We start from the raw sequence: 22,037 nt of genomic DNA, 5'->3' as shown, positions 1-22,037 counted from the left end.
GGACCAGTGAAACTTCTTCCAACTTTCTCTTTGCCCGGGATAGGGACAGGGCCACAGCTATGTGGAATAATTCATGTGCAGGCCTAGACTGTAGTTGCCCAGAAAGACTGATGAAGCTTCACATCCCTTTCTCCCCTTCCTTGGGCAGGGATGGAGCTGCAGGTGTGGGCAGCAAACTATGCAGTGCAGGTCCAAGATGACCTCAGTTGCCCTGGTAGACTTCTGATTTTCAGTCTATGTCAGCCAAAGTTCCGTACAGTTAACCTGTATAGGCTGGTGCAGGTCTCCTCAGCCTCCTCCCAGCCAGAGATGGGGCTGAAGCCTAGGCAGGCTGCAGGCTGATCTTCATGAAAGAAACTGGTTCCTACCGGACACTGAGAATTTCAGTCAGCCCAGCTTCCCCTCAGGCTGGGGGCAGAGTCAGATGGCGGCTACTGGCCTCTTTCTGACTTGAGCTGGTTCACACCCCAGCTGTTCCCAGGATTATCTCTTAGTCAGCCAAGTCTACAGATCAGTAGCCAAAATCGGCAGTCAACCGTTTTCTCCTCCCCTGTTTCTGGGAAACGGAGCTTCCAGTTCCCATCACAGAACAGCTCCTAGGGCAGCTCCTGCTGCCAAAGTAGGATAATCACCTAGGATAATCACCTGCCTCCACGACTTGGCTGGTAATTTCCCAGAGAGGCTGGCACCGGTCCCTGCAGTTTCCTCCCTGCTGGAGGTGGCACTGGGGTCTGGGCTAGACCTGCAATATGATCGGGATGGGAAATAGCTGGTCCCCACCAGTACTGGGATTTTCAGTCCGTCCCGCTTCCCTTCGTGCCAGGCGAGCAGTTAAGATGGCAGCTCCCAGCCTCTTTCTGACTTGGACAGGCTCAAGCTTTAGCTGTTCTCAGGATCATATTGTAGCCCGCTGAATTTATTCATCAATAGTTGAAATTGGTGCCCAACCGTCTCTTCCTCCCCCGTTTTGGGGAAGTGGAGCTTTCGATTCCAGCCAAGGAACATCTCCCGAGATGGCTTGTGCCTCCAGTGGAGGCACCGGCCTCGGGGGGTGGGGGAGTGGGTGGGGGGGGTGGAGCGCTCTTCTTATGAGTCTTCTCTGCAGATGGACAGTCTCCTCCTTCCACTCCTTCAGAGAGGTTGCAGGATGCTCTTCTGGTCTCCTGGAGCCCCCAAACAGTTGCTACAGCCAGCTCCAGAGAGCTCTGGGTTTTGCTAACTGCCCTGTAGCAGGAGCTGACTCTAGGAGCGCCTTACTCTGCTGCCATCTTGCTGGTTGTCCTCTGGAAGACTACTTTTTGATGAAGTTAATATTCGATTTAGAAATTTAAAACTATTTGGGATTGAGATAATAATTTATAATGTTGGTTTAAAATATGTTTATGGGACTATAAATTAGTCAGCTTTTTTTTTTTTTTGTAAAAACTGACTCAGTTTTTGGTATCTGGAGAGATATTTTTTTCAGTGTAACTTTTAGAGATGTATTTAACTACCATAAACAAAAAAGTGATAGATTCATCTACCCAATTAAAGTAAAACATGAAAGGTTTATGGTAGGTGAATGTCCAAGTTATTGTGGTTGAAAATAAATATAATTTATAGTTCCAGTTAAGTGAAATTTTGATGTTCATTTAAAGACAGTGAATAAAATTGCTGTAATTTATTTCATTGATAATCCCATTGTAAAGGCTTCTTATTTTTCTCTCTAAAGTGAGTTTTAGATTGGTATTAAGAATTGAAGTTACCATAATGATATTGCTTCCTTTTTGTAACTTTGTGTTTTAATTCTCACTTTTTTTTTGTGATAGGATTTCTATAATTGGCCTGATGAATCTTTTGATGAGATGGACAGTACGCTAGCTGTTCAACAGGTAATAACAGTAGTATCTTTTGCAACTCTTAAGAATCTCAGCATTTTACCCCTTAGCATAGTTAAATATTCCTGTATCTTCTAGCTCTAACAGATTCCATGGAATGCCTATTTAAACCTTTTTTCTTCTGGAATCAAACCGCTTTTTGATTTAAGATGGCATATTAAACGACAAATTAAAATGCATCTTATTATCTCTTAGTATATACCAAATTTTGTTTTACAATGGATATAATTCCATATGAATAGAATGATAAATTAGAATAATTGAGTAGAAAGAAATAATGTACTCATTTGGTGACTGAACACTTGAAAATATGTTTGTATCTAAGTTTTCATTTTAATTTTAGTTACCATAAGTTCTTAACTTTTGTCCCCCTCCAGTATAGTTGAGGGCTAGGATGCTATTCTTTGGGTTGGTACCGCTATCAAATAGTTAAGTAGTGATTCTCAAGGAGGTAGGCTTATGTAGGCATGTTTGGTTTGAAAAACCCCAATTCTTTATTTTTATTAGAGAAGTTGTAAGTTTACAGAAAAATAATGCAGAAAATACAGATTTCCCCTTCTCCCCCTAAATACCCAGTTATCCCTATTAACACTTTACATTAGGGTGGTACCTTGGTTATGATTGATGAAACAATATTATAGTTTTACTATTAACTATAATTCAGAGTTTGCATTAGAGTTCCTACTTGTGTTGTACAGTTCTGTGTTACATTTTAAAAAAAATTTTGTCCTTGTAACATAGATACAACTTAAAATTTCCCCTTTAAATCACATTCAAATATATGTGGTATTACCATCAACAACACCTTTACTAAAACTTTTCCATCATCCCACATAGAAACTTTACCAAAAGCATTAACTCCTCATTCCCTACACCCACCATGGCCCCTGGTAAATATGTATTGTAATTTCTGACTCTGAATTTGCTTATTCTAATTATTTCGTATCAGTGAAATCATACAATAGTTTTCCTTTTACATTTAGCGTATTTCAGTCAACATAATTATTCAAGATTCATTCATATTGTCACATGTATCAGAACTGCATTGCTTTTAACAGTTGAATCATATTTCACTGTGTGCATTTACCATATTTTGTTTTTCCATTTATTTGTTGATGGAAAAATGTCACTTGGGTTGCTTCCATCTATTGACAGTTTTGAATATGCCACGTTGGTATAAAATATCTGTTTGAGTCCCTGCTTTCAATTCTTTTGGATATATTTGTAGAAGTGGGATTGCTGGGTCATATGAGGAGTCCATACTTAACTTTCTGACAAAAAGCCAAGCACTTTTCATAGCGACTACACCATTTCACATTCCTACTAACATTGAATGAGTTTTCCTGTGTCTCTGTATCCTGTCCAATACTTAAAAAAAATTTTTATTGTAGCTATTCTAGTGGGTGTGAAATGGTGTGGCCGCCGCTGCGGTACCGCGGGTGGGTCGCTGCCGCGCGGGCGGATCGCTGCCGGGAGTCGGGCCGAGCCCACGGCCGGACTGGGGCGGCAGCGGGCAGCTCAAGGCTTGGTGGGGACGCGCGGTTCGGGAGTCGGGCCGAGCCCACGGCCGGACTGGGGCGGCAGCGGGCGGCTCAAGGCTTGGTGGGGACGCGCGGTTCGATGGAAGAAGAACCACGGAGACGAGGTCTATGCGCAGGTCTGATTTTATTAGGGAAGTACATGGGGTTTTATAGTCTCGTGAAGGCGGGGAGGTTGTGGGAGGGGCATGTCCGCGGGGCAGCTGAGGATTGGCTGCAGAGGCAAGGGCGGACCTGCGGTTTAGGGCGTAAGCCATTGATGGCAGAGGGGGTTGTTTCGGAGGTTGTGCCGGGGGCGGATACGGGATGAGGGCGGTTGGAATGAGGCGGGGAGAACAGTGATCGGCTGGGAGGGGGAAGATAACAGTGGCTGGGAGGAGGGGCGGAGGGAGGCAGCAGCATAAGCAGAGAGATTTCGAAGAACAGGCGGGTAAAGTACAAGGAAGCGTAGAGCAGGGTGGGAGCAGGGGACAATTGCTCCCTCTTTCGAAAATAAGAGACATTGACGGCTTTGAAGAAAGCGCAGATTTTGCAGGATTGACATTTTGTGGGGAGGAAAGATGGGGGGGTGAGAGGAGGGGAAATAGGAGAGAAAGGAACGAGGAGGGGTTACCGGCAGGGGGCGTGGGGGCACGAGGGGGGCGTGAGCAGAGGGGAGGGCGGCTGAAACGCCCGATTCCCCATGCGGAGGGCAGAGAACCCGTACCCGCAGCTCGAGGCGACCACGATGGGCCCTATTGATGGCCGCCTCCTGCCACCTCCGTGAGCCACACCTGGGCGTGCCGGGCCTCCTCGGGAAGGGGATGGCTTTGGGAGAGGACTAGGACAGCTGTGGCCAAGAGCCTTTGCCGCTCTCGGTGCTGGCAAACGGACTTGCGGATACAGCAGGCGAGGCCCAGGAGGAGGAGGAGAAGGAGAAAAAGGAAGGCGTAGAGGAGGAGGCTGGAGGGTTGGAAAAGGGAGAGGAATTTTTGGAGCACGTCTCTAAGGAGGGAAGCTGAGAGGGTTGGGGGCTTGACGGATTCGAGGGTGAGGATGTGTTGCTGGAGGGAGTGGGTGTAGTTGAGGAAGGAGGTGTTGTAAGAGGAAAACATCCATTGGCGTAGTGCAAGGCGGGCGGTCACCGACGAGTTGACGGGGTGGGGGGTTAAGCAGAAGCTAGAGAGGGGCCAACGGGCATCACAGGTGGTGGTGGCTATGTCGTAGAGGGCGGCAACGTCAGCGGCGAGCAGGTCTATGGATTCGGAAGGAGGGGGGCATAAAAGGAAATAGTAAGGGTATCGAACGAACGGGGTGGAGGTGAAGGTGACGTTGGGGGGGAGGGGTGGTAGGAGGGCGCGGGGCAGGGGAGGCGCGAGCACGACGGAGAAGCTGGAGAATTTGTTGCTCGATGGGGTCATCATCTTCAAAGGAGAGGCGGCTCAAGCGGTGGACAAGAAGACGACGTCGACGTCGCTCGCGGCGGGAGAGAGCTGGCGTGGTCCCTGCGGGTGATGGCGCAGGAGGGGCAGACTCAGGTGGGCTCGACTGGGCAACTGGAGGTGTCATCTGCAACGACAAGAGGAGAAAGACCTCACGGGGAGGGGGTGAGATGCGGAGAAGGGCCATCATTACGGCAGGGGGGAGTCATCAGGGGGAAGGGGGGTCGGGAGGTGGAAGGTCGGTAGGACCGTGCGGGGTGCCTTTCCCGCATCGCGGGCAAGGAGTGGAGGGCGCGCGGGGAGCGGGGGCTGCTGATGGCGGCTCCATGCCCCGAGGGGCTGGGCGCGGCGGTGCCGGGAGGTTAGGGCACTCCCGTGCGAAGTGGCCTAGCTCGCCACAACGGAAACATGTATTGGTGGTTTGGATGGCGGCAACAAGGGCGGCAGCGAGGACGGTGGTTTGGCCGGAGACTCCGGAGCAAGCAAGGACCCAGTCTTGGAGGGGCCTGTCACGAAGGGGACGGATAATGGCCTTGCAGGCTGGATTAGCTCCCTCTTGTAGGAGATCTTTGATGAAAGACTCCTTAGCAGCGGCGCCGGTGACGCGCCTTTCGGTTGCGGCTTGCACACGTGCGACGAACTCGTTGAAGGGCTCGTCAGGCTTTTGGAAGAGTTTGGCGAGGGGCTCAGGGGCGGCTGCGGCGCAAGAGCGGAAGGCTTTGAAGACACAATCGCGAAGCTGGATGAAAAATCCGGGAGGAGTAGCTGTGTAAGCGCTGGGGTCGCCGTAGGGGCCGAGGCCGAGGAAGGCGTTTGCAGGGTAGTGCACACCCTGACGAGCATTGTCGGCGAGCTGGGTATCGATGAGCACGCCGAGATGGGCTCGCCAGTCAATAAACTGGCCAGGTGAGAGGACAGCACGGGCAAGGGAAATCCAGTCATAAGGAATACAGCGGGGAATGGCCATACGCTCAAGGAGGTCTTGGGCGTGGGGGCTGGCGAGGCCGTCTTCCTTGATTGCAGTACGAAGCATTTGTAAGTCTTTGGGCGAGAAGGGGATCTAAGCTTGTGGGTTCTGCGGAGTGCGAGCAGGATTGAGGGGGAACATCTGAGCCAGAGGCGGAGTGGGAGCGGTGAGAAAGGCGGTGTCGTACGCTGGCGGAGGAGGATTCACGACGGTCCCGCTATTGCTGGAGCAGGCGGGAGGTGAAGCGGGCCATGGAGGTGAGGCATTGGCGGTGCCACTGGGCGCCGGCCAGGAGGGCGCGGCGGCAACGGCGTTTCTGATTGGCCAAGATGGCGGCACGGTGACGTCACGCCTGACATCACTTCTGGCCTCGGGCCAAGATGGCGGAGTGGCCGCGTCACCTCCGGGCGCAGGCCAAGATGGCACCGGAGGTTCTGCCGGTTTAGCCGAAAATGGCGATCGGCAGGCATCCGGGACGGGACCGGATGGCGACGAGACAGGAAGAGGTGGGTAAAGGTGGGAAGAGGGCGCCGAGGAAGAAGAAGGAGGAGGTGCGCCATGTTGGCATTGTTTGCAGGGCGCGATGGGGGGGGGAGAAGGCGGAGGGTCGCCATGTTGGTTGGGGTCGCCATGTTGGTTGGGGTCGCCATGTTGGATTGGAGGCTGTGGGGGGATTCAGCTCGAGCGCGGCCTCGAGCTGGGCGGACAGAGAACGAGTATCGTCGTCTCCATCAGGATCGCAGGTGAGAGGGTGGCTAGGCTCACAGGCGAGAGCGGAGGCAGGGGAGGGCACACCTTGGAGACAGGCGCGGATAGCAACGAGGGTCGGGATAAGACCGGGGGGAAACTGCTTGCGATCGTGCTCCATAGCGGACGTCACCCGCTGAATTAAACGTTCGTAGGTCTCTGGGCTCCAGAGAGCACAGGTGACGAGCCAAGGGTTAAAGGGTAGAAGAAGGTCCCAATACCGCTGTAGCTGACGGAGAGAGACCTTCACGTGGTGAGTTTCTAAAAGGGCCGCGAGTAAACGTACTTGAGGGACTTGGCGGGACGAGAGAGAGGCTCCCATTGTGACGGGGGGTTCAGGAGGGGGGTAGACTCGCTGTCGCTGAGGGCCGGGTTAGGTTTACGGATGGGCTGGGACAGCGGAGAGGAAGGGAACAGCGCCGGAGAGTCCCTACCTTGAGCGGCGGCACGGGAGGACGGCGATGGGTCCCGTGCGGGGGGTCGAGCGGCTGGCCGGCCAAACAGGAATGCGAAGATGTCACTCCACCGCATACAGAAGGGAGCGGTGGTCCCTGTGCGGTGGTCCCTGTTCGGGCGCCACCCGTGGCCGCCGCTGCGGTACCGCGGGCGGATCGCTGCCGGGAGTCGGGCCGAGCCCACGGCCGGACTGGGGCGGCAGCGGGCGGCTCAAGGCTTGGTGGGGACGCGCAGTTCGATGGAAGAAGAACCACGGAGACGAGGTCTATGCGCAGGTCTGATTTTATTAGGGAAGTACATGGGGTTTTATAGTCTCGTGGAGGCGGGGAGGTTGTGGGAGGGGCATGTCCGCGGGGCAGCTGAGGATTGGCTGCAGAGGCAAGGGCGGACCTGCGGTTTAGGGCGTAAGCCATTGATGGCAGAGGGGGTTGTTTCGGAGGTTGTGCCGGGGGCGGATACGGGATGAGGGCGGTTGGAATGAGGCGGGGAGAACAGTGATCGGCTGGGAGGGGGAAGATAACAGTGGCTGGGAGGAGGGGCGGAGGGAGGCAGCAGCATAAGCTGCTGCTGAGAAGGGCCATAATACAGAGAGATTTCGAAGAACAGGCGGGTAAAGTACAAGGAAGCGTAGAGCAGGGTGGGAGCAGGGGACAAAATGGTATCTCCTTGTTTTCACTTTCATTTCCCTAATGACATTGAGCATTTTTTCGTTTGTATGTATTCTTTGGAGATGTATCTATACAAGTGTCATGTCCTTTATTTAATTGTTTTGTTGTTGTTGTTGAGTTGTAGGATTTCTTTATATATTCTAGATATTAAACCTTTATCAGATAAGTGGTTTTCAAATATTTTTTGCCATTCTGTAAGTTGTCTTTTTACTTTCATTATAAAGTCCTTTGATGTACAAAATATTTTAATTTTGGTGAAGTTCCATTTTGCTCATGTTTTTGGTGTACAGTCTAAAAAAAACCACTGTCTTGTACAAAGTCCTGAAGATGCTTCCCTAAATTATCTTCTAGGGTTTTTTTTTTTTCTTACAGGAGTTTTATAGATCTGGTTCTAATATTTTGATTTTTGATCCATTTTTAGTTAATTTATGTATATGGTGTAAAGTAGGGGTCCACCTTAATTTATTTGCATATGGATATCAGTTCTCTTAGCATCTTTTATTGACAAGACTCTTCTTCCATTGAGTGGATTGGCACCCTCTTTGAAAATCAATTGGCCATTTTTGTGGAGATGAATGCGCAACACTGTGATTATATTAAAAGCCATTGATTGTAAAAATAAAATCAAATGACCTTAGATATGAGGGTTTATTTTTGAACTCTCACTTAAGTTCCCTTAGTCTGTGTCAGTCCTTGTGCCAGCATCACTATTTTTGTTTACTGTAGCTTTGTACTAGTTTTAAAATCAGAAGTGTGAATTCTACAATTCTATTTTTCTTTTTTTTAATATAGTTGAATCACATACTGACTTCAGGAAAATAGTATCACTGGATGTTTTATTTTTTCAAGATTTATTTATTTATTTATTTATTTATTTATTTATTTATTTATTATTTATCCCCTCCTCCCCTAGAGGGTTTGCTTGTCTCTCTGTTCATTGTTTTGCTTGCCTTCTCCGGGAACTGAACCCGGGACCTCCCTCATGAGAGGCCACATCTGATCCTCGCAGTCTGCAGCGTCTGCTGGCTTGCGGCCTCTGCTTGTTGCAGTGGGAGTGGAATCTAGCTGGTTTCGCAGGGAGTGGCATCTGCTTGTCTTCTTTAAGAAGGCACTGGGACCTGAACCCAGGACCTCCCATGTGGTAGGCCCAAGTGGTTCAGCCACATCGCTTCCCTCTATTTCTTTTCAAGATGGCTTTGGCTGTTTAGGTCTCCTTCCTCTTCTATATAATTTTGATGATTGACTTTTCCATTTCTACAAAGATGGCTATTGGAATTTTGACTGGGATTGCATTGAACTTATAAATCACTTTTTGTAGAGCTGACATCTTATGAATATTTAGTCTTCCAGGCCACAAACATGGAATGTCTGTCCATTTATTTAGGTCATCTTTGATTTCTTTCAGCAGTGTTTTGTAGTTTTCTGTGTATAAATCCTTTACACTCTTGGTTAGATTTATTCCTAGATATTTAATTTACTAGCTACTGTAAGTGGAACTGTTTTCTTGATTTCCTTTTAAGATTGTTCATTCAATTAAACACCACTGAATTTTGCATGTTGATCTTGTACCTTGCCACTTTGCTGAATATGTTTATTACCTCTAGTAGCTTTGTTGTGGATTTTTCAGGAATCTCTAGGTCATGTCATCTGCAAATAGGGAATGTTTTACTTCTTCCTTTTCAATTTGGGTATCTGTTATTTCTTTTTCTTGTCTATTTGCTTTCCTAGAACTTCCAGTATAGTGTTGACTAACAGTGTTTTACAGTGGGCATCCATATCTTGTTTTATCTTAAAGGGAAGGCTTTCTCTCTCTCAGCATTATGTAGGATGTTAACTGTGGGCCTTTATATATGCCCTTTTATCATGTTGAGAATGTTTGCTTCTATTCCTAGTGTACTAAGTGTTTTTGTCAAGATAGGGTGCTGGATTTTGTCAAATGCCTTCTCTGCGTCCAGTTGAGATGATTATGTGTTTTTTCTTCTTTGTGTTAATATGGTATATTACATTAATTGATATTCTTATGTTGAACCAACCATGCATACTAGGGATAAATTCCACTTGATCATGGTGTATAATTCTTTTAATGTGTTGGATTTGGTTTGCTAGTATTTTGTTGAGGATTTTTGCATCTATATTCATATGAGATATTGGTCTGTAGTTTTCATTTCTGGTGTTAATCTTTATCTGGCTTTGGTGTGATGGTACTGTTGGTCTCTAGACTGAATTAGGGAGTTTTCCCGCTTCTTCAGTTTTTTGCAAGCATTTGAGAAAAAACTGGTGCTAAGTGTTCTTGGATGTTGGTAGAATTCCCCTGTGAAGCCACCTGGTACTGACTTTTCTTCATTGGGAGTTTTGTTTTTTTAAATGGTTGGACCACATTAAAAAAAAAAATCGAAATATATTACTCGTACATAAACATACATAAATAATAAGAGTATAGTAATAGTTGTGAACTTATAAAGCAAAATATATACATACAGGGCTCTCATAACTCACTCTGCCACCAATACCTTACATTGTTGTTAAACCTTTTTAACTAATGATTAAAGAGCATTGTCAAAATATCATTACTAACCAAAGTATTTTTCCCCCAAACCGACCTATTATTGTTATTATGTTTTATCATTTGTATACGAACATACATAAACAATAAGTATATAGTAAAAGTTGTGAACTTACGAAGATAACTTGCATAACATCATACAGGGGTCCCATACATACAACCCTCCACCAACACCTTGCATTGTCGTGAGACATTTGTTACAAATTATGGAAGAATATTGTCAAAATCTTTCTACTAATTATAGTCCTTATCTTACATTTGTTGTCTTTTCCCCCAACTCACCCTATTATTATTTTTTTAAGATTTTTAATTTATTTCTCTCCCCTTCCCCGCCCCAGTTGTCTGCTCTCTGTGTCCATTCTCTGGTGTTCTTCCATGTCTGCTTGTATTCTTGTCAATGGCACCGGGAATCTGTCTCTTTTTGTTGCGTCATCTTGCTGTGTCAGCTCTCCGTGTGCGCGGCGCCACTCCTGGGCAGGCTGCACATTTTTCGTGCGGGGCAGCTCTAGTTATGGGGTACACTCCTTGTGTTTGGGGCTCCCCTATGTGGGGGACACCCCTGCGTGGCACAGCACTCCTTGCGCTCATCAGCACTGTGTGTGGGCCAGCTCACCACGTGGTTCTGGAGGCCCTGAGTTTGAACCCTGGACCTCCTATGTCATAGGCGGACGCCCTATCAGTTGAGCCAAATCCACTTCCCTATTATTATTTTTAAAATATATTTTTTACGACAGAAGTTGTAAACTTATAAAATAATCATTCACATGTGCAGAATTTCCAAACAATACCCCTCTATCAACACACCACACTGTGGTGGAATATTTGCTGCAGATAAGATAATATCTTCTGATTGTTACCACATCCATAGTGTACATTTGGCTCACATTTTCCATACTGCTCCGTTATCAGTGCAGTACATCTTTGGCATACATGCAAGAATATTATATTATTACTGCTAGCCACAGTCCATAGGTCACTCCAGTTGTGTTTTTCCCCGTGCTTCTCCACATTCCCAATACCCTGCAGTAGTGATGTACATTTGCTCTACCTCACAAAGGACACTCTTGCATCTGTACCATCAACCACAATTCTCATCCCCCTCTTGGTTTACTGTGCTATTAAGTTCCTAGATTATTCTCTAGCATTCTGTCACTTGGCATTGACATACCTAGACTACTATTTTAAGCCACATCCGCATTTTAAAAATAGCTGTTAATCACGATTGGTTACCATCCACTCTATACATTTCCACACTTTTATAATAAAGCTAATTAAAACCTCTATGTACATTAAGCATCAGTAGTCAATGTCCTTTCTCCTTATATCTCCTTTAAGAATCCACCACCTACCACCAGGTCTTGAAGATATTTATCTACAATTTCTTCTAGAAGCTTTATGGTTCTTGCTTTTATTTTTAGGTTTTCAATCCATTTTGAGTTAATTTTTGGATAAAGCGTGAGAGGGGTCCTCCTTCCTTCTTCTGGCTATGGATATCCAGTTCTTTCAGCACCATTTGTTGAATGGACTGTTCTGCCTGAGCTGTGTGGGTTTGACAGGCTAGTCAAAAATCACTTGACCATACGTGTGAGACTCTGTTTCTGAACCATCAGTTTGGTTCCATTGGTCATTGTGTCTGTTTTTATGCCAGTACCGTGCTGTTTTTACCACTATAGCTTGGTAATATGATTTAAAGTCTGAAGATGAGGGTCTGCTTTTCCTTTTTATGATGTTTCTGACTATTCAGGACCCTTTACCCTTTCAAATAAAATTGATAATTGTGTTTTCAATTTTTTTTTAATGCTGGTGGAATTTTTATGGGGATTGCATTGAATCTATATATCAATTTGAGTAAAATTGACATCTTAATGATATTTAGTCTTCCAATCCATGAGCATGGAATGTTCTTCCAGTTATTTAGGTCATTTTTTATTTCTTTTAACATTGAATTGCATTTTCTGAATACAAGTGCTTTATATTGTTGGTTAAGTTTATTCTCCACTATTTGAGTTTTATCTATCATATTTTATTTTCACCACTCTTTTGACACTTTTAGTTACTTTTATTTTCTAATCTTCATTTCTAGACTCTCTTCCAGGCCTCTTTCTCCTGTCTCTTCTTTTCAGATTTTAGTATACCCTTTAGTATTTCCTGAAAATCTGGTCTGTTGCTTAGAAATTCTCTCAGTTTCTGTTTATCTATGAATATTCTAGTCTCACCCTCATTTTTGAAAGATAGTCTGGCTGCATATAAGATTCTTGGCTGGAAGTTTTTCTCTTGTAGTATTTTAAATATATTAGACCCATTGTCTTCTTGCCTCCACTGTTTCTGGTGAGAAATCAGCACTTAATCTTATTGGGTATCTCTCTTTTTTTTTTTTTTATTGACTTTGTAATAATATTACATTAAAAATATATATATATATGAGGTCCCATTCAACCCCGCCACCCCCACCCCATCTCTCCCCCCCCCCCCCCCAGCAACACTCATTCCCATCATCATGACACATCCATTGCACTTGGTAAGCACATCCCTGGGCACCTCTGCACCTCATGGTCAATGGTCCACATCATGGCCCATACTCTCCCCCATTCCATCCAGTGGGCCCTGTGAGGATTTACAATGTCCGGTGACTGCCCCTGAAGCACCATCCAGGGCAGCTCCATGTCTATTGGGTATCTCTTATATGTTGTGCATTGCTTTTCTCTTGCTGCTCTGAGAATTCTCTCTTTGTCTTTGGCCTTTGACATTCTGATGAGTATGTGTCTTGGAGTTGGTCTGTTCGGATTTTTTCAGATGGGGGTACATTGTGCTTTTTGGACAGGGGTATCTATGTCCTTCAAGAGGGCTGGGAAATTTTCTACCATTATTTCTTTAAATATGCCCTCTGCCCCTTCTCCCTTCTCTTCTCCTTCTGGGGCACCCATGACATGTATGTTTGCACATCTTTGCTGTCATTTCGTTCCTGAGAGCTTGTTTATTTTTTTCCATTCTTTTCTTCATCTATTCTTTTGTATGTTCACTTTCAGAGGCCATTTCTTCAAGCTCATCAATCCCTTCTTCTGCCTCCTCAAATCTGCTATTATGATTCCAGTGTTTTTTTTATTTCATTGATTGCACCTTTCATCCCATAAGATCTGCTATTTTTCTATGTATGCTTTCAAATTCTTCTTTATGCTCATCCAGTGTCTTCTTTAGCTATCTCATTGAGTTTATTAAGGAGATTTTTTTGAACATCTATAATTAGTTGTCTCAACTCCTTTATGTCATCTGGAGGCTTATCTTGTTCCTTGTGAGGTTAGGTTTCTGATTCAAGATCTTCTATTTTACCTAAGCATTTCAAGCTGTACGTTTCCCTCTCAGCACTGCCTTTTCTGTATCCCATACGTTTTGATGTGTTAGGCTTTCATTTTCATTTGTCTTTAAATGTGTCCTAATTTTTATGATTTCTTCTTTGACCCTTGTTGATTAATAGTGCATTGTTCAATTTCTACACATTTGTGTATTTTCCTTTTCTCCCCATTATTGATTTTTAGCTTCATTCCATTATGGTCTAAGAAGGTACATTGTATGATTTCAGTATTTTTTAATTTATTGAGACTTATTTTGTGGCATATGGTCTGTCTTAGAGAATGATCCATGTGCACTAGAGAGGAATGTGTATTCTGCTGCTGTTGGATGCAGTACTCTATCTGTATACGTCTCTGGACTTGTTGGTTTATAGTATCATTCAAGTCTGGTTCCTTTTTGATCTTCTGTCTAGACGTCCAATTCATTGAAAAAGTAGTGTATTGTAGTCTCTTACTATTAATGTAGAACCATCTGTTTCTCTATTCAGATCTGTCATATTTGCTTCATATATATATATATTTTTTAAGATTTATTTATTTTTTGTATTCATTTCTCTCCTTGCCCCCCCCCCCCACCAGTGTCTGTTCTCTGTGTCCATTCGCTGTGTGTACTTATTGTGTCTGCTGCTATTCTTGTCAGCGGCACGGGAATCTGTGTCTCTTTTTGTTGTATCATATTGCTGCATTAGCTCTCGTGTGTGCGGCGCCACTCCTGGGCAGCCTGGACTTTCTTTTGCGCTGGGTGGCTCTCCTTACGGGGCGCACTCCTTGCGCATGGGGCTCTCCCACGTGGGGGACACCCCTGCATGGCAGGGCATTCCTTGCATGCATCAGCACTGCGTGTGGGCCAGCTCCACACAGGTCAAGGAGGTCCTGGGTTTGAATTGCGGACCTCCCATGTGGTAGGCGGATACCCTATCCATTGAGCCAAGTCTGCTTCTCCTGCTTCATGTATTTTGGGGCTTTGCAATTAGGTATGTGTATATATATATATATATATATATATTTATAATTGTTATGTCTTGTTGAACTAACCCCTTTTCAGTATATAGTGTCCTTCTTTGTCCCTTTTACCAGTTTTCGACTTACAGTCTATTTTATATATTAGTATAGCTGTCCAAGTTCTCTCTTTTTTAAATTTATTTCTCTCCCCTTCCCTGCCCTCCCCCCCCCCCACCATTGTCTGCTCTCTGTGTCCATTCACTGTGTGTTTTTCTGTGTCCTCTTACATTCTTGTCAGGTGGCACCGGGAATCTGTGTCTCTTTTTGTTGTGTCATCTTGCTGAGTCAGCTCTCCATGTGTGCATGTGTGCGGTGTCACTCCTGGGTGGGCTGTGTTTTTTTCGTGTGGGGTGGCTCTCCTTGAGGTGTGCACTTCTTGTGCGTGGGGCTCCCCTACGTGGACGACACCCCTGTGTGGCATGGTACTCCTTGTGCGCAGCAGTCCTGCACGTGGGCCAGCTTGCCACATGGGTCAGGAGGCCCTGGGTACCGCACCCTGGACCTCCTATATGGTAGGCAGATGCTCTATCAGTTGAGCCACATCCATTTCCCCCAAGTTCTCTTGTAGTTACTAACTACATGGTATATATTATTTTCTATCTTTTCACGTTTAGCCTACTTGTATCTTTGAATTTAAGGTGAGTCTCTTGTAAACAGCATATAATTGAGTTCAGCTGATTCTTAAACCTTCCTGTTGTGAATCATGTTCTATACTGTTGGGTTAAAAAAAAGTGGTTCTTCCATAATGAATAAATCTTAACTCTAGGTAAAACATTAATATATATTCATGAAAAAATAGTTGCGTGATTCTTTTTTTTTTTTTTTTTTTTTTTTAAAGATTTATTTATTTATTTAATTTCCCCCCTTCCCCTGGTTGTCTGTTCTTGGTGTCTATTTGCTGCGTCTTGTTTCTTTGTCCGCTTCTGTTGTGAGCGGCACGGGAAGTGTGGGCGGCGCCATTCCTGGGCAGGCTGCTCTTTCTTTTTACGCTGGGCGGCTTTTCCTCACCGGCGCACTCCTTGCGCGTGGGGCTCCCCCACGCGGGGGACACCCTTGCGTGGCACGGCACTCCTTGCGTGCATCAGCGTTGCGCATGGGCCAGCTCCACATGGGTCAAGGAGGCCCGGGGTTTGAACCACGGACCTCCCATGTGGTAGACGGACGCCCTAACCACTGGGCCAAAGTCCGTTTCCCGGTGATTCTTAAGGCTTGCATTAAGGAGGTAAAAGGATGACAGAAATAGGTGTGTGTGAGTATAAGAGTTTATTGGATTAGGCATTGATTACATAACATTTTTACTGAGAAAATGTTACATAAAGAGAGGTTGTTTGCTTTATTTTGATAAAACTTGATTGTGTTATCTGAAGTTGTTGGGAAAATAAAATAGAATTGTTGTTGATTTCTTTGAGCACTTAAAACTTCTCATAATTTTAATGATAACATTTAGAACCTACAGAGTATATTTTGTATGATATTTAGACATTTAGCACAGGAAATAGAATTCATAAGTGAATTGCTTTGTTCATTGCCTTTTTTTTTTAAGATTTATTTAATTTTTCCCCCTGCCACTGTTTGTGCTTGCTGTCTGCTCTCTGTGTCTGTTCATTGTGTACTCATCTTCTCTTTTTTTTAGGAGGCAATGGGAACCAAACCTGGGGCCTCCTGTGTGGGAGGGAGGTGCCCAATCACTTGAGTCATGTCCACCCCGACTTGTTAAGTCTCTCATTGTGTTTCCTCATTGTGCCTCTTCATTGCTTCATCTTCTTGTGTCAACTCGCTGTGCCAGCCCATCACGTCAGCTTGCTGTCTTGCTCATCTTCTTTAGGAGTCACCAGGAACCGAGCCTGGGACCTTTTTTTGTGTTGTAGAATGGTGCCCAACTGCTTGAGCCACATCTCCTTCCGCCTTTTTTTAAACAAATTTTATTGGTACATAATAAAATCATACAATACATCCAAAGTGCACAATATATGGTATTTGGTATAATCATATAGTTGTGCATTCATCGATCATTATTAGAGCCTTTTAATTATTTCAGTAATAATAAACAAGAAAAGTCTTTCCATCTCAATCTCTCTGTTTTTCCTGCTGTACAGAGCTGCTATTTCTGGCTATTCTTGCACAATATTTATTTATTAGACAGTTTTATTGAGATATATTCACATACCATACGATCTATCCAAAGTGTATAATTAGTGGCTTTTAGTATAATCACAATGTTGTGCATTCTTCACCACAGAATTTTAGAACCATTTCATTACTCCAGAAGGAAAAACTCCATATCCCTTAGCATTCCTTCCCTAGCCCTAAATAACCACTTATCTAATTTCATTTTTATAAATTGATTTATATTTACATTTTATATAAATGTAATCATACAGTGTTACATAATATATTTAGTGCATAGTAGCACAATCATATAACATTGGTCCTTTTTGTCTGTCTTGCTTCAACCAGCGTGATGTCCTCCAGGTTCAGCCATGTTGTCACATGCTTTACGACTTACTTTCTTCTTACAACTGCATAATACTCCGTCGTGTGAATACACAACAGTTGCTTATCCATTCATCAGTTGATGAATACCTGGGCTGTTTCCATCTTTTGGCAATTGTGAATAACACCACTATGAACATCGGTGTGCAGATGTCTATTCTTGTTCACTACTCTCAGCTCTTCTGGGTTATACCCAATAGTGGTATTGTCTGGTCCCATGGCAAGTCTATATGCAAATTCCTTATGAACTGCCCAACAGACCTCCACAGTGGCTGTACCATTCTACGTTCCCATCCACAGGGAATAGGCATTCCTGTCTCTCTACATCTTCTCCAACACTTGCAATTCTCTGTCTTTTTAATAGTGGCAATTCTGATAGGTGTGAAATGATATCTCATTGTAGTTTCAATTTGCATTTCCCTAATATTAGTGATGTTGAACATTTTTCATGTGGTTTTTTTTTTGCCATTTGTATTTCTTCTCTGGACAAAGAAGTCTTTTGTCCATTTTTTATTTTATTTTTTTATTTTTTGTATGATGTCTTTTATGTGAAAGAGAAATACTTAGAATAAGTAAATTCAGAGAGACAGAAAGCAGAGTAGTGGTTACCAGAGGGGGAGGGTGTAATGGGGAGTCATTGCCAAATGAGTATGAATTTGGGTTTGAAACAATGAAAATAGTATGGAAATAGTGGTGAAAGTTACAGAGTATTGACAATGTTCTTAATGTAAATAATTGTCCACTTAAAGTGGTTGAAATGATTTATATGTTATGTAAAGTTTACAATTAAAAATTAATTTTCGGGAAGCAGATGTGGCTCAAGTGATTGAGCTCCTGCCTACCACATGGGAGGTCCCAGGTTTGGTTTCTGGTGCGTCCTAAAGAAGACGAGCAAGATAGTGAGCTGATGCAACAAGGTGACACAACAAGAAACACAAGGAGGAAAATATAATGAGACACAACAAAGCATGGAGTAGAAATGGCTCAAGCAATTAGGTGCCTTCATCCCACATGGAAGGTCCTGGGTTCAGTTCCTGGTGCCTCCTAAAATGAAGATGAGCACACAACAAACAGATATAGTGAGCGTAAACAATGAGGGTGGGGGGAGAAATAAATCAAATAAATCTTAAAATTTTTTTTTCCCTAGAAACTCAGTAATAGGAAAACAAACAACCCAATTTAAAAATGGGCAAAAGGGGAGTGAATATAGCTCAGTGGGTTTATTGCCTGTTTCCCATGTACAAGATCCTTGGCTCAATCCCCAGTACCTCCGAGTCATGAAAAGACAGAGAGGAAAAGGCGTTTTGCTGAGTGGAAGAAGCCATTCAGAACAGGCTGCATACTGAATGATTCAGACTAGGTGACATCCTGGGCATCTGCAGGCTATAGGCCAGTTGGCAGCCAATGCTGCCATCCTCTACAGGCTTTGCTAACTGGAGGAGCTGCTTCCAGCCAAAGGATACACAGGGATCTAGAAGGAAATCACAGTGGCTCCCCAGGTTCCTACCCATTCCCACTAATGCCGTGAGAGGCAGCAGAGCCTGGAGGCTGGGCACTCGGTGCCTCAGTATCCCCTGTGTAAAATGGGAGTAGTCATAGTACCTCTTTCAGAGCATACTATACAACCAATGATGGCCATGGCTATATGTACTGGATGCCTGGGCGCTGTGTGCCAGGCTTGGGCCAAGCTTATCACCAACACTAACTCATTTGGCCAGTGAAGAAACAGAAGCTCAGGAGGGGGGGGTCTCCTGCCTCACCCAGCTGGCTCAGCATGTGGACTGCATTGTGCCTGCAGCTGAGCATGCACCAAGCACCCTACCACTCTCAGATCCTCCTTAGTCTCCCATTTTTTAATTGTGTTGTTCTTCTCTTTATTGTTGAGTGTAACATCTCTTTATATATCCTGGATATTAAACCCTTCTTGGATATGTGATTTCCAAATATTTTCTCCTCTTGAATTGGCTGCCTTTTTACCCTTTTGACAAAGTCCTGTGAAGTACAAAACTGTTTAATTTTGAGGAGGTCCCGTTTATTTTTTGTTGTTGTTGCATGTGGTTTGGGTGTAAGGTCCAAGAAACCACTACCTACGAAAAGGTCTTTAAGATGTATCCCTATATTTTCTCTAGTAGTTTTATGGTCCTGGCTTTTATATTTTTGTCTTAGATCTATTTTGAGTTGATTCGTGTATAGGGAGTGAAATAAGGGTCCTCTTTCATTCTTTTGCTTATAGATATCCAGTTCTCCCAGCAATATTTGTAGAAGAGACTGTTTTTGTCCCATTACCATGGATTTGGTAGATTGTTAATTGCCTTTACTGTTTTTGTAAAGTAGGCTGTTGGAATTTTGATCGGTATTGCATTGAATCTATAAATCTTGATGATATTTAGTCTTCCAGTTCATGAATACAGAATGTCTTTCCTTTTGTTTAGATCTTCATTGACTCCTTTTAGCATTGTTTTGTAAGTTTCTGAATATAGGTCCTGTACTTCTTTGGTTAAATTGATTCCTAGGTATGAGTCTTTTTGTTGCTGTTGTAATGGAATTCCGCCCTGATTTCCATCTCAGATTGTTCAATACTAGTGTATAAAACATCACTGATTTTTGTGTGTTGATCTTGTATCCTGACACTTTGCTGAACTCATTAGCTTATGTAGCTTGGTGTAGACATTTCAGAATTTTTAAAATATTGGATCATGTCATCCACAAATAGAGTTTTACTTCCTCTTTTCCTATTTGGATGTCTTTAATTTTTTTTTTTTCTTGTCAAATTGCTCTAGCTAGAACTTCTAGTACAGTGTTGAATAACAGTGGTGACAGTGGGCATACTTGTCTTGTTCCAGATCTTAGAGGGAAAGCTTTCAACCTTTCCCATTAAGTATGATGTTGACTGTTGGTTTTTCATATATGCCTTTATCATATTCAGAATTTTTCCTACTATTCCTATATTTTGAAGTGTTTTTATCAAGAAAGGATGCTGGATTTTGTCAAATGATTTTTCTGCATTGATTGAGATTATCATGAGGTTATGTTTCCTTCAGTTTGTTGATGAGTATATTACATTGGTTGATTTCCTTATGTTGAACCATCCTTGCATACCAGGAATAAATCCCACTTGGTTGTGATGTGTAAGTCATTTGATTTGCTGTTGGATTCCATTTGAAAGTATTTTGTTGTAAATTTTTGCATCTATGTTCATTAGAGAGATTGGTCTGTAATTTTCTTTTCTTGTATCTTCATCTAGCTTTGGTATTTGGGTGATACTGGCTTCAAAAAATGTGTTGGGTAATTTTCCCTCCTTATCAATTTTTTGGAAGTGTTTTAACAGGATTGGTATCGTGTCAGCTTGCTGTCTTGCTCATCTTCTTTAGGAGGCACTGGAAACTGAACCCAGGACCTCCGATGTGGTAGGTGAGTGCCCAACTGCTTGAGCCACATCCACTTCCCTATCCAGTAAGTTTTTTTTTAAGCGTAAGTTTTGATAAGTTGTGTTCTCACTTTCATTTGTATCAATATATTCATTTCCTTGCAATTTCTTCTTTGACCCACTGATTATGTAGGAGTGTGTTTAGCCCCCACACATTTGTGAATTTACCTCTTTCCCATCTATTATTGATTTGCAGTTGCATTCCATTATGATCTGTGAAGGCGCTTTGTATAATTTCAGTCTTTTTATATGTATCGAGAGCCATGTTATAATCTTACATGTGTTTGGTCTGTCCTGGAGAAAGATCCATGGACACTGGAGAAGAATGTATAACCTGCCGAGTTTGGGTGCATGGTTCTGCATATGTCTGTTATGTCTAATTCATTTATCATATTGTTCAAATTCCTTGTTGATCTTCTGTCTAGTTGGTCTATCTAATGATGTGAGTGGTATGTTGATGTCTCCAGTGACTACTGTAGAGGTGTCTTTTTCTCCCTTCAGTTTTGCCAGAGTTGGTCTCATGTATTTTGTGGCACTCTGATTAGTTGCATAGATATTTATAATTGTTATATCTTTCTGGTAGACTATTCCTCTTATTAATATGTAATGGCCTTCTCTATCGCTTTTAAGTGTTTTGTAGTATAGCTACCCCGGTTTGTATACCTGGGTCCAAAGTGAGTCTCTTGTAAGCAGCATATATATGGATAGTTAATGTTTTAAAATTTACTCTGTTAGCCTATATCTTTTGATTGGGGAGTTTAATCCATTCACATTCAATGATATTACTGTAAATGCATTATTTATTTCTACCATTTTATTCTTTGGTTTTCATATGTCATAACTTATTTTCATTTGTCTTTTTACTCTTTTGGTTATCCTTTTTGCTATTCTTTCTTCTATTATCCTCCAAGCCTCTCTCTCCTGTCTTTTTCTTTCAGGTTCTAAGGCTTCCTTTAATATTTCCTGCAATGGTGGATTTTTTTTTAGGAACTCTCTTAGTTTCTGTTTGTGGATATTTTAAACTCCCGTTCATATTTGAAGGACAATTTTGCTGGATAAAGAATTCTTGGCTGGCAGTTTTTCTCTTTCAGTATCCTAATTGTATTATACTACTGTCTTCTTGCCCTCATCATGGTTGTTGAGAAGAAATGCCCACTAAATCTTACTGGGCATCACTTGTATGTGGTGGTTTGCTTGTCCCTTGTTGCACTCAGAATTTTCTCTTTATCTTTGATATTTGACATTCTGCTGATTAGTATGTCTATTCAGATTTATTCTGATTGGGGTACACTGACATCTTGAACATGTAACATCATTTCTTTTGTGAGAGTTGGGAAATTTTCAACTATTTCCTCAGATACCCTTTCTGCCCCCTTTCCCTTCTATTCTTCTGGTACTCGCATGACATGTATATTGTTGTATTTTGTGTTGTCATTCAACACCCTGAGCCCCTGCTTAATTTTTAGCATTCTTTTTTCCCTTCAATTCAGCTATTCTGTCTTTGGTATCACTTATTCTTTCTTCTATCATT

General features: G+C 43.3%; 1 protein-coding gene across 1 annotated transcript in view; it reads left to right on the top strand.

The window, feature by feature from the left end:
• Positions 1–22,037, top strand: part of MOB4 (MOB family member 4, phocein) — a 59,371-nt gene that overhangs the window by 9,219 nt on the left and 28,115 nt on the right. Inside the window, exon 2 of the mRNA XM_004468474.4 lies at positions 1,809–1,871. Within this exon, the coding sequence (XP_004468531.1) occupies positions 1,809–1,871 (63 nt within the window). The remainder of the gene's footprint in view (positions 1–1,808; positions 1,872–22,037) is intronic.

This window comes from Dasypus novemcinctus, chromosome 7 (assembly GCF_030445035.2).
Source record: "Dasypus novemcinctus isolate mDasNov1 chromosome 7, mDasNov1.1.hap2, whole genome shotgun sequence".
Classification (NCBI taxonomy): domain Eukaryota; kingdom Metazoa; phylum Chordata; class Mammalia; order Cingulata; family Dasypodidae; genus Dasypus; species Dasypus novemcinctus.
Note: the sequence above shows the minus strand (reverse complement) of the source record. Positions and strands in the feature narration are given on the sequence as shown.